At 38.0% G+C, this 16999-nt stretch overlaps 2 protein-coding genes across 3 annotated transcripts; one reads left to right on the top strand and one right to left on the bottom strand.

Moving 5' to 3' along the window:
* Positions 1 to 484: 484 nt before the first annotated feature.
* On the bottom strand, positions 485 to 16995 carry ppih (peptidylprolyl isomerase H (cyclophilin H)). Its single transcript, XM_085145461.1, has 9 exons — positions 16715 to 16995; positions 7208 to 7272; positions 7046 to 7069; positions 2696 to 2740; positions 2232 to 2274; positions 1854 to 1946; positions 1597 to 1684; positions 1475 to 1515; positions 485 to 861 (listed from the first exon to the last, which is right to left on the bottom strand). Exons 1-9 carry the CDS (start codon positions 16778 to 16780, stop codon positions 793 to 795), a joined length of 534 nt encoding a protein of 177 aa, XP_085001587.1. The 5' UTR covers positions 16781 to 16995; the 3' UTR covers positions 485 to 792.
* On the top strand, positions 7806 to 14391 carry LOC146495197 (uncharacterized). Of its 2 annotated transcripts, none has more exons than XM_085145456.1 (2): positions 7806 to 8423; positions 12002 to 14391. In XM_085145456.1, the coding sequence occupies exon 2, from the start codon at positions 12040 to 12042 to the stop codon at positions 13138 to 13140; it is 1101 nt and encodes a 366-aa protein (XP_085001582.1). In that variant the 5' UTR covers positions 7806 to 8423; positions 12002 to 12039; the 3' UTR covers positions 13141 to 14391. The 2 variants fall into 2 exon arrangements, with proteins under 2 accessions (XP_085001582.1, XP_085001581.1); XM_085145455.1 differs by having other exon boundaries at positions 7811 to 9218.
* Positions 16996 to 16999: the final 4 nt, after the last annotated feature.

The following is a 16999-nucleotide window of genomic DNA, read 5'->3' as shown; positions in this document are numbered from 1 at the left end:
GGGTCTGTGGAGGCTTAGATCTGTATAGATGGCTGAGATAGAAGAGGTAGCCATAAGTTCAGCAGACGAGTGCTTGGCACTGGAGTGCTTGCCATGGAAGATGTGTTTCACTGTAAAGTGGTCCTCTCATTTCCTCCATAACTTTGAGGTTAAGATCAATTTTTAATCAAAGGCACTATAAGGAAACAGAGCTAGTAACACTTACCAAAGCAGCTCAGATTACTCTGGGTACACAGTGTTCTTTCAAAGTTTGGACACTGCTACAGTTTCTCAAACACACATTAAGTTGATCAAGTTTAATCATCAGGTAAATCTGATTATTACAGATGTGAATTATTGAATTATTATTAGAGGGACTATTTATAGTTGGCTTTCACTACTTTCTAGACTATATCCAATGGTCAGTATTGCAACATTTGACACCCTTTGACACTTAATGAAATCCTTTTGAATAATTTGATATAAAAAAAAATCTGCAGCATTTATAAAAATGTACAGAAATTTATTGATTGGAAATAATACAAAGTATGACCACCATCCAATTCTTTGTTCAATTAAAAAAAGAAAAAAGGTACACAAACTGTCTTAATTTGGACTTGACAAAACAACAGCAATGAAGCAATGAATTTAAAACAAATGCAGTCTGAAACCAAATAAATACATCAATGTCCACTACTGGTCATTGTAGGAATCAGTGTGTTAATGTTTTCTGAAGAGTAACAAGTCACAATTAAGACATTAAAAGTATACAGAGGCTGTGTAATGTTGGCATGGTGTTTAGCACATGTCGGCTCACATCTCTCCACACTGTGCAATGACGATGGGGAGTTTAGGCTTGTTGTTGGGCCCTGTTGGAACATTCTGTAGGAAGAAAGTGACACACGTTTAGAACAAAAATGCCACTCTAAAGCTGTAATCTAAGCACTACATCCAACTATGGTGATTTATATGGACTTGTACGAGTTACAGGTTTAATTATTTGTTACATAAATATTACGTTATAAACGATTAAACTGTAGGTGTTAGTATTAGGCTGGATATCTGCTTTAAAAAAGATCTTGAAGCCTTAAACATCACAGATGTTAAGTGATGAGTGTTTACAAAAGTCAACATTTTATTGGGTTGTGTTAATTTATTTTCCAAAAAAGGCATTTAAAAATTAATTTTATGTAAGAATTTATTCATTTTACTATTATTATTTGAGCATTTTGGCTCTATTAGATAGCACAACAGAAAGAAGACAGGAACGGGCAGAAAGAGAGCGGAAGAAGAGATGGGGCCTTGTGAGAATTTCTTAAATTTAAATGGTAATGCTACATTTTAGCAATTTTTTTTCATGGCTATTCTCCCCCTTTGAAATTTTTTAGCTTAGTGTACAATGTCTCTGTCACTTTACTCCTACCAAAAGAACCACAAATACAAATCTGTCAGTTTAAACAAATATGGTAGATTTATAGGGAAGATAAGTTTTTACCTCAATTTTTCTCATGACCAGCAAGCCATCAACCAGTTTTCCTGTAATAATTACAAGTAAGACAATTCAACTCTGACACAGACAATACAGTAAAAAAAATGCAATACTGTTGATTTACTCACCAAACACAACATGTTTCCCATCTAGCCAGTCACATTTAGTGCAGGTAATGAAAAACTGACATCCATTTGTTCCTGGACCACTGTTTGCCTGTAATATGATACGATATTAAAACAGACACATTTTGGTTAGGGTGATTTACCTGAAGTGTATCCGTGGAGATTAAGCCATCCAGTAGGAGTTTAACCCAATCAACTGGTAATATTTTCAATCACTATACTGCAAGATAAAATGTAAGTAGATTTATCAAAACACGGACCATTGAAAGAAGACCGGCAGCAGAATGCTTTATTCTGAAGTTTTCATCTGCAAATGGACCTCTATAGATGCTGCAGATACCTGTTCCATCACCCTGCACAAAAGATTAATAGTACATACAGTAGTAAGTAGGGGCTCATAAAGAAAGCAGTAGATTAGGAAACTTTAAATGTGTTGTAATACGCTGCAAAACCACCAGAGGGGGAAACACCAATGTGGTATAAATCTGCTCAGTTCAAGTCAATAGTTACCATGGCAAGATTTAATCAACAAATTCTCAAATTCACAAAGCGTTTGTGCAAATCTTCCAGACACAGTCAAAAGACAACCATTAAACTATGGATATTTGTGTTGTCAATCCAGCCTTCCATGTACTTACATTTACAAAGTCTCCTCCCTGTATCATGAAGTCTTTGATCACCCTGCCAATGACCAATGGAAAAAGAAAATATCAATTCTGCTAAAGAAAACCTCACAAAAGTTAACAAATATATGAAAAGTATTACAGTCTAAGTGTAATAGACAGCAGATTACAAATGTATGCTCTTTTCCATTTTCTGTTAGTCAGTGTACACAATCGCCACAGTCAAATTACTTAAGTTGCATGTCATTGCAAAATGCGAAGAGGCAGTGTAGCATTGCAAAAGTTTTCTAAATGACACTGTGAATCACATAACAGATGTGCTAGTCTTGTCATCGTAGACCCTTCGTTAACACAGTACATTTCTTCTGTAACTATAGCGCAGAATATCATCTCAGCTTTGCTGCTGTAGTGTAAACATTTCATAAGTCAAACACCAGAGTTTAATGTAAGCTACAGAAGTCAAGCTACCATGTGAGTACCTGTGGAATGTGCAACCTTTGTAGCCAATAGGAACACCATCTTTCCTAAAAAGACAGGAGTCAGTGAGAAAAGAAAATGAAGTAAGTAGTAAAATACTTTAATGTACAAACTGTGTCAACTGTCTCCTTGAAACGAAGTAGATTTGTCTATGTTTGTGATTCAGATTTTTACAGTAAATGGGCCAGCATGAAGTATAGTACATCTGGAAAGTATTCACAGCACTTTCTCTTGTTCCACATTTTCTTATGATACAGCCCCATTTCAAATATTATTCTTGGAAATCCATTTAAAAAACAAAAAACTAAAGAAAAGTATTCGCAGCCTTTGTCATAACACTCAAAACTGTTATGGCAAACCGGGAGACTAATCAGGTTTGAAGGAAAGACGAATGCAGCATTGTACAGAGTCATCCTTGATGATAACCTGTTTCAACAGAACAACAACCCAAAGTACAAAGCTAACATATCTCAACCCCTCATTAGGCTAGCTATCTTAACTGTCCATAGACAGGAGTGATTTCCTAACTTTTCCTCACCGGCCGCTAGCTACCTTATGGTTGTCTGTCCCGAACCAGAGACTTCATCACTGATCGAGCATCATACTAAACCCCGCCTTACTTTTCAGTAAGGTGGGTTTTTTTTTTTACAGTTTAGCACACCAGCTAACTGATTGCCTTTGTTGTAAACATCCCAGCAATCATAGATATACACTTTTTTTCCCCTCATGCCAGAGGAAGCAGAGAAACTGGGGCTCTACTCTTCGTTTGTGGCAACAAATTTTCAATTACGGACACACACACCAGGTCTCAGACCACCAGATCACATTATGAAGGGAAGAAATTGCCCCAGGCCACCAGGGCGCAAAGCAGTTACTCATGTAACATGGGGCTTCTTCCCTGGATTTTGAGGGCACAGAGAAGCATGGCTTACTTTCACTTCCTATGATAAGTCGCAGCCCACCTCCATGCACGGCTGGCTACGGGCTCCTCCAGGAGCTCCAGATTTTCATTGTGAATGAAAGGGCCTACAAAGTGGCGGCTTTAGCGGTAAGAGCACTGAAAATTACCTCCATGTTAGCTGCTTACCAAGCAGAGGTCTATGTAAGGCCAATGCGACTAGGACTGACTCTAATGTGTGGGAAGAGATCACTTTGATCACAGACATTTGTCTTTGCATACAACGCTGCACAATCCAAGCCACATTTCAGGACTGTTCTGGGTTCCATAAGGCATAGATGTGAGTCTGGGAAGCAGGAGGATGAGGTCTCAATCTCAATCTTCCCAGAAAACTGAGCCGACACCACCTCCGACCCCATGATAGACGTTTCCTCAGGCAATCACCCAGCTTCCCACTCAGTTGAAGATCCCAAAACAAGGGCTGGTAAGCCACAACTCAGACAGCAGTTCCACCGGGACAACCCGCGTAGCAGGTAAGTGAGCAGCTCAGGAAAAAGAGGAGTGTGGCCTGACATTCCCCTGCCATTTTATCAAAGAGTACTCCAAGTTACTGCCTGTCTTCTGGCCTCGTGCACTCAGTTTGCTCTAGGGCAGACCAGGGTGTAACTGAAGCCCAATCTGGCCTATGGGGAGTCTGGAATCTCAGTTTTCCATAATAGACATCAAAACAAATGCTAGGCTACTTGTGTAACCCAAGTTCTCAAAGTAACATGAGTAAGATGTCTCAATAGACAAGCCCTTCTTGCTAAGGAAAGGCAAGAAGAGGTGCTTATCCTGAATAACAGCTACGTAAGCGTAAGATACTAAAGGGTAGGTGGTTCTGCCCAATGTGGGTGTTACAATTAGGGCTGAGCGATATGGCCTAAAATCCATATCACGGTATAATTTGAAGCACGTGCGGTAACGATATATATCGCGATATATTATTTTCTTCTGTACAACGTATTTTCCACACTATAAGGCACACTTATCCCTTAATCCTTTAATTTTCTCAAAAATCGAGACTGTGCCTTATGTATGAATTCTGGTTGTGCTTACTGACCTCGAACCGATTTGGGCGTGCAGAAATCTGTTAAAAAATGTTTTAGTACAACTTTGGTAAGCTGCACTGCTTGATGGATTGTCAGAGCATTACGGCTGCCGTAGTGAGGCGCTTCGCGGAGTAATCTTGGTACAAAACTCTGTTGCCTTCAGGTCCCAAAGTCAAACAAACACAGAGTTAAAAACGGTCTAAATTCTTTCATCTTTATTAAAATCATCAGCGTTTTACCAGGTGTAAGTTTAACATCCAGGCATCCATGAAAACAGAATTTATTAAATTTAACGGAGTTAGAATTTAACAGGAAGTTAGCCTGCTAGTTTCCACCTAAACATTTCATACCATGTTCTGACAGAAATTTTTGAAACTAATTAAAATGTACAGCTCTGCTACCACTTCCAACATAAATGAAGACAGAAAACTAAACAGCAGTGGCGTTTGCAGGGTTACTGAAGTTGGACTACCTGGTATATAATGTTGTGCTATGTGATTGCTAGCGACACAGCTATGCTAGCATAACATTAGCACAGTGAAGCTGGAGGATGAACGCCAACATTTTTTCCACTCAATAAAAGTTAACGTGAGGAATTCTGGTGGTTAGGGACAAATGCAATCGCATAGCAGGATGCTATAAACTTCAGTCAGGAGAACAACTGAGATTTTTCATCCACAATACAAGGTTAGTTATTAACATACTGCAACAACATGGGAATAGAACAGCTGCGAGAGAATTCAACATTAAGGAATCAATGTTAGGGAGTGGAGGAAGCGCAGTTTTTGGCTTTCCCCATATTTCAAAAGTGCTTCATCTCTTTGCTATGACTGTCGCCCAGCACAGTTTGCAGACGATAATGGTTGTAGCCGCTGCGATGCTTTCGACCCAAACAGGCGCAGCTTGATGACATCATCAACATGTGGTAGAGCGGTATAATCAAAATCTCTATCGTTGGCCAAATTTATATCCTTTCTATGGTATATCGTTTATATCGCCCACCCCTAGTTACAATCACCAGCCAATCAAGATGAGTGGAATGAGACAAATGCTCATCTCAGGGAGGCACATCCCATTGTGAGACATCTCACCCATGCTATTCTGGGAACTGGGGTTATGCAAGTAACCCAAAGTTTTCTGCAGCAGGAAACACTGCATCAAAGCACAGGACACACCTCAGTTCTGATAATGTTGATATGTGCTTTTTTCTTCCCTTCAGTCACCAGATACTTACTCCTTCTCTAGTACACTTACCATGCAGGCACACATTTCAGCCCGAAAATACAGTGGAATTTGTAAAATGCAAACCAATGAGCACCCCAAAAAGTTAATTCTGTTCATCCGGACGTAGCAATGTCAGTGGGAGAAGCGTTTCTCAATTTGCATATGCAGAATGCAATGCATAATCTAGGAAGAATACTACAAATAAATTAAGTTATAAATAATACAAAATAAATAATTCATGTGATGAAGCCATGTCTTCGCATGCCTCAGCATATGTCTGAATGCATGACTTACAGGTTTGTACTAAATACACAAGCGAACAAATCCCTTAACTTGAGCCTCACAGAAAGAAAGGGAGAAATAAGAGTCACAATTTAACATGCTCAAAAACATCATATTCTGTCAAAAATAAATACGTAAAGACATAAATATCTACAAAGACATAAGAGGCTTCCTGGATATGGCAGGACTGTGCCGCACCAGTGCTCACACTGAATCACATGCCTTTCTAGTGATTGCACGTTGCACATTGCTGCCCCCTCATGGTGAAAGTTTAAATTCACAGAGGGGAAGTTCTAAAAGTACTTTGAGGCAACTGGCTGCCAAACATTGTTAACAAATTGCATAATTATTAATTTTTAATTTGAAAAATAAAATAAAAACTGTTATCAAGAAACTGACCTCACAGCCCATTGTTCATTCAGTGGGCTAGTTTCAGTCATTGTGCAAAGGTACTGTTTATATGGTTGGGGAAACCTGCAGTCAGCTTAGACTGAAGAAGTCACTTGAATGAGTGACAAAACATTTCTCCCACTGAAAAAGTTACGTCTAGATGAACAGAATCAGCTTTTTGGGATTTACTTAAACGGATGATTGAGCATGCATCAGGGCAAACGAATGAGCGGTTCAGTTCGCAAAACCTTTGCTTTTCTCTTAAGAATATTATGCTCATTATTAAGACAAAAGTATTTCTTATGTGATTACTTGATAATTGATGGAGTACTCGATCACTAAAATAATCAATAACTGCAGCCCTGCTAATAAGTGCTTTCAAGAAGAGCATGCGAATGTTATGTCAATAACTGTACAGATTGGTGATGTGGTATTTGCAAATATGCATCCACCACACATTGCCTTACCTGAACTCTCCAGTACAGAACTGCCTGTAAGAGATTATGAAACTGTTAAAGTTTGATTTCTGTTAACACAGAACACACTGTATATCAAACAACAACAACAACAAAGAAGATTATATCATATAAGGCTGTGAGCAGTCTGTGATTGTGTGACTTGTTCTCTACCGGAAGTTCTCAGCTGTCTTTGGAACCACATCAGCAAAGACCTCAAACTTCATCCGTCCAACATCCTGTCAAACAGTAAAGCAAAGTTAACAATAATTGATCAACAGAATTATCAAAGTTCTCGCAAACTTTTTTTAGAAAACAAAAACAAGACAATAAGTTTGATGGGGTGGTCCCAATTGTCATGAAAACACAACAAAATGTCAGTGCTTGGGAGGAAGAGAAGAGCAGACACATGGACAAATTGCAACTTTTATACTGTATATTTTAGTCAACTGAATCAAGTTTATAATTAGTCTACTGAAATCTTATGACATTTAGGCAACAAAAACTAGACAAAAACAAAGAATTTAGATGTTTAATTTAATGAATTAAACTAAATAATGTTTTAGTCAAAAGGATATACAAACCTACATCTAAATTTCATGTCAAAATAAACACTGCAATAAAGAAAACTACTGGTTAACCAACCAAAGGGTAACCACACAAAAGAATATACCTCGCGGAGATTTGGCACCAGAACACAGAAACAGGATATTCTTATCTAAATGATAATGTAACCTGGACTAGCCAGTTACACTCACTATCACCCTTTCAGAGGGAGCTGCAGTTACACTTTCTACCTTCTACTTCTGGCTTTTAATTTGTGTCGACTTCGCTGAACACTTTACATATTCGGCGAAGTTGAACATAGCTACTGTTGTTTAAACAACACAAGCTCTGCTGTGTCTCAGTTTTGATGTCATGCAGGTGTGACAATAGAAATAATGAGATGCTACAATTTTGATGCAAAACGTCACTGGACTATAAATCATCTTAGCCTTGTATTTACATATATACATGTAAGTGAGTGTGGCCATCTCTCCGCCCAGTTCTCTGATACTGTTGAATTCATGTAAGTGGCCCACTGTTACAACAATGTGTGCAAGTCTGTGTGAGAGAACAGTCTAACATTTGGAGTACAAGGAGCGGTTTGTCCTCATGACATCACTGCACAACTCGTCCTCCACTCCATGTGGACAAACCACAGTGGCCTCTGGATGTCCTGTGCTTGCCAGATAAAAAGAGATAAAACAGTATGCTTAAGGTTTCCAGACAAAGAAATGAAATCAGAAATTGTGTTGATAAAGAACAAACAAGCACAGCACATTTTATCTGGTAAGGGTTTTCCCTTGTTGGAGTCTGGTTTCCCCTGACGTTTTGAACCCAACAATAGGTAAGACAGCTTTTAACTTTTTTTCTTAACAGTGGACTACTTTTGTTGTCATCCTATTACTAGGGTATCAACTTTCCAAGATTATTTCCATTTCAAGGGATTTATGCTACTTGGAAAAACCAGGTCTCAAGTGCACCGACTTAGACATAAGGCCAAGGCTTTAACTAACAACCAATGTTGAAATTTTCCAATCCACAGCAAGCAAATTCACCACACCTATATTAACCGATAAGGAGGAGTAAAAGAAAATAATAACAATACAAAAACTGAGAACAAAACCACACAGCAAACTAATCAAGCCAAACCCGAGGCTACAGTGTTGACATAGTCCACATATCAACTTTGCAACAGGAATAATCACCAGTCTATTGTGGTCAAAGACAGATAAGTTGACATTTCTGTGAACCGGCCATTAACTGGATCTTGATTCCCAAGAAACGAGTGTAACTTGATATACATGAGGTGTAGGCAAACAAAATAATTTAAAGGGAGCAGTTTCAAACACACATTGTGAGCATTCACTGGTTGTCGTGGCTGCAGGACATGCAAATTGATGCACCAGGAAGTCGTCACTTCCATGATACATGTGGGAGGAAAAACAAGCTGGAGTTCTTGGAAAAAAAAAAATAGAAGGCGTGCCTCATCAGGTGTGTGCATCAACAATGGGGAAGCAGGATCATGAAGAGTTGCCTACCTGCTCATAACAGTCAGGTCAGAAGCAGGACTTACATTACTGAACAAGAGTTATCCACCTCTGCTGAAGCTTACGGGACTAATATAACACAGCATAGAAAGGTAAATTCAGAGCCATTTATTATTTCGTTCTCATGACAAACACAGGATTCTTCAATGGCAGAACATGATTTAAATCTAAAGGAACATAACGTTTATGTGTGTGCTGTATTCTGCAGAAGTGATTCTGCGGTGGCAAACTGATTGGTCAGTTTGAATACAACACTTTAGCATGTCTTAAAATTACAATAAAAGGAGTTTACCGTACCAAAATAACAACTGATGCTTATTTTCATTAGCGATTTCCCACTTTCTTAGGTATGTAGGTACATACAAGATAAGCAGACTGGTCACGTTAATCAATGAGGCCCTTACAATTTTTTCTGGGATGCACATCAAGCGAAACTGAGAATTTTTGCATTTGTTCATTTTTAACACTGCTTGGTATCTCATTTCCTCTTTTAATCTAATATTTTAATATTAATAATTTACCAGTGCATCAAACGGATACACCCCAATTTATTTTCAGGGTGTATGGTTTGTAATCATCTCAGTCTTAGCGACCTGTAAGCAGGGTAACACAGCTTTTAGGCTACGACTACACCAAATTTGATAATGATACATATCTATAGTGCTACATGAATGCAGTTTTCCAGTCCACTGTGACCCCTTAACTGTTCAGACTTTACAAGTGCGGTGCATACTGTAATTATCAGGAGAATGTTTTCTAAAATGAAATGAAATGTAAACAAGACATTTTATAACTTGCAGGACAAAAATATCTTTATAGTTTAATGAACTTAAGATTCATACAATGTATATGTATTTCCTTTGGTGGAGTCTTAAAGCAGCCCTCTAAAATACCCTCTTCATATAATGATCAAAGTTTAGAAATACAACGATAATCTGAATAGGGGCAGGAGCAAAGGTATTCAATAAAATAGATCTGCAACAATTTACTCAGTAACTCAATTATAAAATATCCTGAAGGCAATATTTTTTAATATGTTTTACAATTAATTATTAACATCTACACCAGGAGATCATATGTAGCAGGAAAGATTGCAGCTACTTATTATTCTATCTATTATTCCTTCAATTAACCCTTTCATGCATAGTGGTCACTACAGTGGACAGCTACTCAAAGGCTGTTTTATTGTGTTTGTGTCAGTGTTGATGGTATACTTGCACATAAACCACTACATTGGACACTGATGTGTCACTCCATACCTTGCCACCCACTGGTTGTTTAATATTACTATAGATGCATGGCATGTTTCATTGTAATTATCGTTATTTAACCCTGTCATGCATGAATTATGACAACCTAAATCAGGATTTTTTTCTCAAGTATTTTTATTCATCTTTTCAAACTTGGTAAACTTGGTGTGTCTGTGTTTCTATGCATGTGTGCACATTAACCTATGTTTCAGCGATCTAATGAATATGCATGACTGCAATGAAGATAAATAAGTTTATCGACATTCTCAGAACTGAGGCGTGCCCTATGCTTCAATGCAACTCTTCCTCCTGTACAAAACTGAAGTTTTGATGCTATAGATGTTAATAATTAACAATAATATTTCAGTGTCCAACCTAGCAGCACTGGGTCAGTGGCTCAGTGTGTTACATATTTATATTAGTATAATCCAGAAAAATAATCCTACTAAAACCGTGAAATAAATATGATCCAACTCCACGCCCTTTAGACTCACACTGGTTGTTGCAGGTATTGCTGCCATATAAAGTAGAACAGCTGCCAAAAGCCTTCAGCAAGCTTCCTGGTTTAAAGATTATATCAAACTAACTTTACAGTTCATCTCCATATTTTATTTTATGTTCTGTAGCTCTACTGTAGATTTTAACTGAAGAAAGCAGCGGACGGGAGTGGCGAAGTTCGCTTTTATTCATGCTGAAACTTGTTTATCGGGTGGTTTCAGAAAAGAGTCCCACCAGCTTTTTCCTAGTAAAGGTGTAATGGTGATTACAGGAACAAGCCCTGCTGCTTTGCAAGGCAGAAAAATGTTTTCATTCATTCCACGTGAGCTCACCGTCTCGCTAACGACCGCAACTCTTTGCGTTAAACTGACAGCATTGTCATCATTTCTGCTGTTGTGCTATCTAGGGGCAGCATGGGCTTAAGACAGTAGGCTTGCTGGTTAGTAAAAGGCAGACATCACAGCCGCCCCTGCCAAATACCAAGTGTGTGGTTTAGGTTGTGATAAATAAGTAAAAATACAATGGCATGAAAAAAAAATGTTTTTCCTTTTTTGTTAACTACCATGTTACTTTATTTTTATATTTATCTTTTATTATATTTTCTCCCCGTTTCTGTCCCCCCCCCCCCCCCCCAGAATAATAACAGAAAACTAATAGAAATTAATAAATAAACAGAAACAGAAACAAACAAGAGGAGCACATAGAGGACTTACAGAGCTCACCTTGGTGAGCTCTGTAAGTCCTCTAATCCTCGCTAATGTGTTTGTCACAACTTCGCATTCAGATTGTAATTCTGATTATAAAACCTGCAGACATGATAGGCTTAACAAAAAACAAACAAAAAAGACATCAAAATGAGATAAATCAAAGTAGTTTTTTTCTCTTGTGAATATTTACGATTGTTCATTAATAAAGGCAAAAGTACTTCTTATCAGATGACTTGATTAATTGATAGAATACTCAATAACTACAATAATCAATAGCTGTAGCCCTAGAACAAAAGCCCTAGAAGAGTCAGAAAATAGGTGGTTTCTCACCTTGCACTCACAGCTAAAAGCTATTTTGTGGGGGGTTTTCTCCCGTATAAGCTTTCATTATGTCTATACAATTTCTGCTGTCTTTCACAGAATTTCCTGGAACATCTGAACACTGCAGTCCAAGTCAAATGCTGCCAGAGTTGCCATCTTTGTTTGACACAAGCCACACTTTCAGAATGCTGGCCATTATACATGAATGGGAGGGCATGTCTGCCAGTCACACAGACAACACTGGAAAGTATGTTTCACTTTTACTTTCCAAAGCAGGCCTGGAAACAGTGATCTTTTATTTATGGTGTCAAAAACGGTACACTGTCTTTATGAGTGTGTGCAGCCTGTCCATCATACTGGCTGACTGGGTGATGACCATTTTAATGGCAGCTTTGTGGTTACGGGGTCCTGTCCACTCACTTACACCCTGCCTCATTTTGACTAATGCCTCAACAACATATGCAGCATTACCACTGCCCATGATATGCCTGAGTTTAATGGACTACCTCTTAAGAGACAAAGCTCTTAGCAACGGCAGAGCCTTCTTAAAAACCCTCGGAAATATACTCCTGACACTTCTCGTGTGGCTGCTAGCTTTTATGTTCTCTTTTAGCCATGCTGATGTTAAACTGATGGATATGAGTTGCGGCAAAAGGTTGAAGAAAGCTCTGGTGTGTGAAGTGGAGGAGTCAAAACTGGTAATCAACTTCATTGCTGGGATTTTCACTGCAATCCTTTTAGCACTGCTACCATTTTGCTCACATATTCCCCAGTGGGTACGAGATGCTGACAAGTTCTGTGAAGCAGAGGAAGAACAAGAGAAGGTGGGGAACAACTTGCTACTCACTTCAACCCTCTGCCCAGAGACAAAAGGTGATGAAAAGAGTTACCTGACACACACACACACACACCATCGACCGCCTCTCTGGATCAGTCTAATACTGGGCTTTGCCACATTCTGGATGCCTTTTCTTGCTGTGTCTCTGGCCTGTTTGGTTTTTGGCCTTGGAGTACCTGCATACATCTCTGTTAACCTGTTGTGGCTGGAATGCACCAACAGTTTACTGCTGGGTGTGCTATTCTGGGTAAAGAGCAAGACTCTAGGGCCACACACCAATTTACCAGAAAATCTGTGCTCATGGCACATTTACTGGCATATAAGCACAGAAATGCAACCCGAGCTGATGGTTCCTGAGCTCAACCCATCAAGAGAGAAGAGAAATACTTACAATGTGTAAGAAAAAACCTGAAAGTAACAGACATCACAAGCCTAGATGGAAAGTCAAACGCATTGTACAATGTGGGCCACATACAGCAGACTTTGATGCTAAGTACATCGAATCCCTATACATGGGACAAGTTTTTCTATATGATAAAGAAATATTGCTGTAGTAAATAAAATAAATCTGTCAACACAGCTGGACTTAAAGTGTAAGAAATGTATAACATTACAGAAAGGGTTTTGGCAGCTCATTGGTCAGACTGTCCTGTAATTATAAAGAGAGTTTATGTTAATTCAAAGACAGTGTCATTTTTACCCCCATCTAGGTTTTTGATAATGTTTGTGTGTGTGAGCATCATTCTGTCTTTAAACACACTGGCTGAAAAAGCTTTGAATAACAAACTTTGTGTGGGTCTAGAACGAGGTCCTATTAACAATCTATTCAAATCTGACTTATATCCACCAAGCTATTCAAGGTCAGCTTAATGTTTTATTGGTCAAAAATTGCCAAACAAACTTATAACTTAGAAACTATGACTGTTAAAGTCGTGATGTGCAACATAAAATAAACGTTTAAAATATCTTACAGCCACTGTTTGCATTGCCAGCATAAGCGATATCGGTTACCATAAGTTTATATTATATTTACTATACTATGTTTTAAAGCAAGTACTTTATAAATTTAAAAAAAAAAAGAATAAAAAAAATAAATAATAATATATTACACAAAATACAATACTATTCTAATAAAAGTAAATACTGAGTGTGAGCTGCCTTGGTGACGGTTTCCACAATGATTGCTTCTTGGTTTATTGGGTTTTTTTGGGGTTTTGTATTTGGAGTCTTTTGTTTCTTTTTTATTTTATGTAACCGTGGCCCCTTCGTAATAGTTGTTGTAATTGTAATTTTTTCTCTTCTTTATCTATTAGTAAATTGGTGTAGTATGAATGGCAATTCACCCCTGGTCTACACTACAAGAAACGTGATGTGATGAGCCACTAAGAAAGTTTCACCTGTATCAATGCTGCAGTAAATGTCTACTCTACTCTAAGTTACACACCTGATGCTATGACTGAATGACTGATTCAAATGTATTCCTTCTTCTGTTAGAATCAGGTAGCATCATAAAATTTTATTTTACAATACCTTCTTTTTCCTCTTACCACTCATACTGCTTGACTGTTTTGTACAAATCAAAAAGGTACAAAGTTTCTTCTGGGTGTTCATGAACATCATTAAATATGATCAGCAGCTACAATGGATGTAATCTTTTTTTCCATCATATGTTATTTCCAAGTTGGAGAATAAACTTGACTTAAAACTAAGCTTTTAATCCGACACTGACGCCATCTGCTGACGAAGCTGAGATAACACAACTGAACGCACTGCAACACCAACACTGACCTCACAGTGGCATTTTGTAATTGGCTGTAACTAAAATACATCTTTTCTTTACTTAACCATATCATAATAATAAGGCTGTTTATTATGAGTAAAGGGGTCTCATGAAGACTTTTTTTCTTTTGTTGTAATTATTTTAGATGACAGATGTGTCCTGAAAACTACAATATGCTGGTACACGTAGTTCAAACTTCATACCACCACCATTCTATGTAAAAACAGTCGCTACTAGCACTACTGACATTCTCCTTTCTTAGGCTAACATATTTTTTTCTCAAAGTCTTAAGCAAACCTAAATATGGAACAATCTTCAACTAGAAAATTCAGGAAAATTAATTTTAAAAAAAAAAGAGGACTTAACAAACATGTTAACATAATATGGTACTTAGAGTCTGTATATTATTTTAATGCTTTCAAAGGCAAGTTATGATAATAGGGGTTCATTTTTAATGTTAAAGGGAACTTTTGTCACTTTCATTAAAAAAAGAAAAAAAATATGGCTAATCAATGCGAGAGTCTGAGACAATAAACCATCATTAACCAAAATGAAAAATTAAAGATAAACATAGAAAATAAATCTTGGTCTCTCTGTTTTAAATAGCTTTTGTCTTTTTATCTTTTCTCTAATTTCTTTTTACATTGTTCCTGCTTCATTATGCAACTGGGGGCGGTGTCTTTAAAGGAGCTCATGGGATCAAATTTCCACCTATTAGTTATTAAGGGGCAGGCTCATAAAGCACCACAGAAAAAAAGCTAAAAATAATATTGACTTTCAGGACTATTTACTTCTTTTTAAAACTCTAAAAATATATTAAATAAATCTGTCTAAAAATTCATTAACGCATAATTTAAGCTTGAATGGCAATGCCAATAACACTTGATGCAGAAAGAAGTAAAATACATTAATTTACAAATACTTGTATTTCAATACACACACACTCGCATACATATATAAACTTTGCACAAACAATATTTGTGATTGGTCAATTACTTCTTTGTTGTAACGATGTTTTTTGGCACTAAATCTTAAACTGTCAGAAATCCTGTTTATTTGCCCTTAAATGGTGCCACATCTATAAGGAAAATGCTTTTGTGGGTTGAGCAGCAGGTAGAGTATGTCTTCTTTTTCAATGCCAAACAGCTTATTCTGCTATTGATTCTAGTTTTGATTCTCAGGTAAAGGAGGTGCTGGCACTCAGGTGCCATGGGCAAATGATTAGAAGCACCCATAAGCAAGAACAGTGATCAGATGTTGTCTTTTCCAAGCATGCTGTGTTTGACTGCTCTAGATATGGCAACTTCAAGATGGTGTTCTGCAAAACAAGCAATGCTTGGAGTGAGCCCTAGCCCCCTACCATCAAGTTGAAGGCCAAGATCCGTATAACGGGGGATGACAGAGAAGTGTGGCGAAGTGTGCATCTGAGGGCAACAAGACCACACGAAGACCGTTTCCTTACCTGTCACCATAGCATAACAGTATGTGACCACCATGAGGTGGAGGTGCCAGGTTGGTGTGGCTGTGTATGGGTCTTCCCATACACTTTAATCATTAATCATCCATGGGTCTTTAATCATCCAATCTGATAAATGACACTAAATAAAAGTGAAACGCAAATAAGATATTTGGCATTGGAAAAGATTTTAATGGGCACAACCCACATACACAATTCTCCTTCTCAAATCACAAATGTGGTACCATTTAAGTGAAAATAAATAGGCCAAGAAGCATTGTTACAGGATAATCCCCAAGTTTATATACACACCAAGTCTATATAAGTGTGCGTGTGAGAGACATATCTAAAGTTTTCAAAAAGTCATTTTTCCAAATGCAGCTTTTTCCACGGTGTCAATAGATGAATAACAGTCACATAACAAATTTATCGTACCATACTTATATGCATTTAGTTGCGAGGGTTATTCTTTTGAACAACATCGCGATATCTTCGATTTGAAGTCAACGTGCTTTCTCTGTCCGCGTCAACATTAGTTCAACAAACTCACCCGTATGTAATGAAAAGGATTATAAAGGTTTTGCCAGCCTTATTGTATATAATGTACATCAGGTGTGTATGTTTTACAACAAGCTCGTTTAACAGGGTTTAACCAGACTATGAACTTTATTGTTGCCACTGATGTGACGCGGTAACGTTGCCCGGTTAGCTTCAAAGTGTCTTTATGATGCTACTCACCTGCCCTCCAATGGTAATGTCGAAGAACACAACCGGGTTGTTGGGGTTTGAGGCTTGAATCGACATTGTCCTGATTTACCCGCTTTCTGAGACAACAAAATGCAACGTTTACGCTATTTACACAGCAATCATTTGAACCACGATCGGCGCTGTCGGAACTACGGCGTCTCGCGAGAGACGTGCTACAGATCCCTTCTGCGGACAAAAGACTTTCGTCACCAAAAGCGCGATTGTATGGAAATAAATGATCATGGCGACGTGCCTACTGATAGCAGCGTAACAAAT

Source organism: Neolamprologus multifasciatus, chromosome 20 (genome assembly GCF_963576455.1).
Source record: "Neolamprologus multifasciatus chromosome 20, fNeoMul1.2, whole genome shotgun sequence".
NCBI classification, from domain to species: Eukaryota; Metazoa; Chordata; class Actinopteri; order Cichliformes; family Cichlidae; genus Neolamprologus; species Neolamprologus multifasciatus.
The sequence above is the reverse complement of the archived record's forward strand: the minus strand, read 5'-3'. Positions and strand labels throughout refer to the sequence as shown.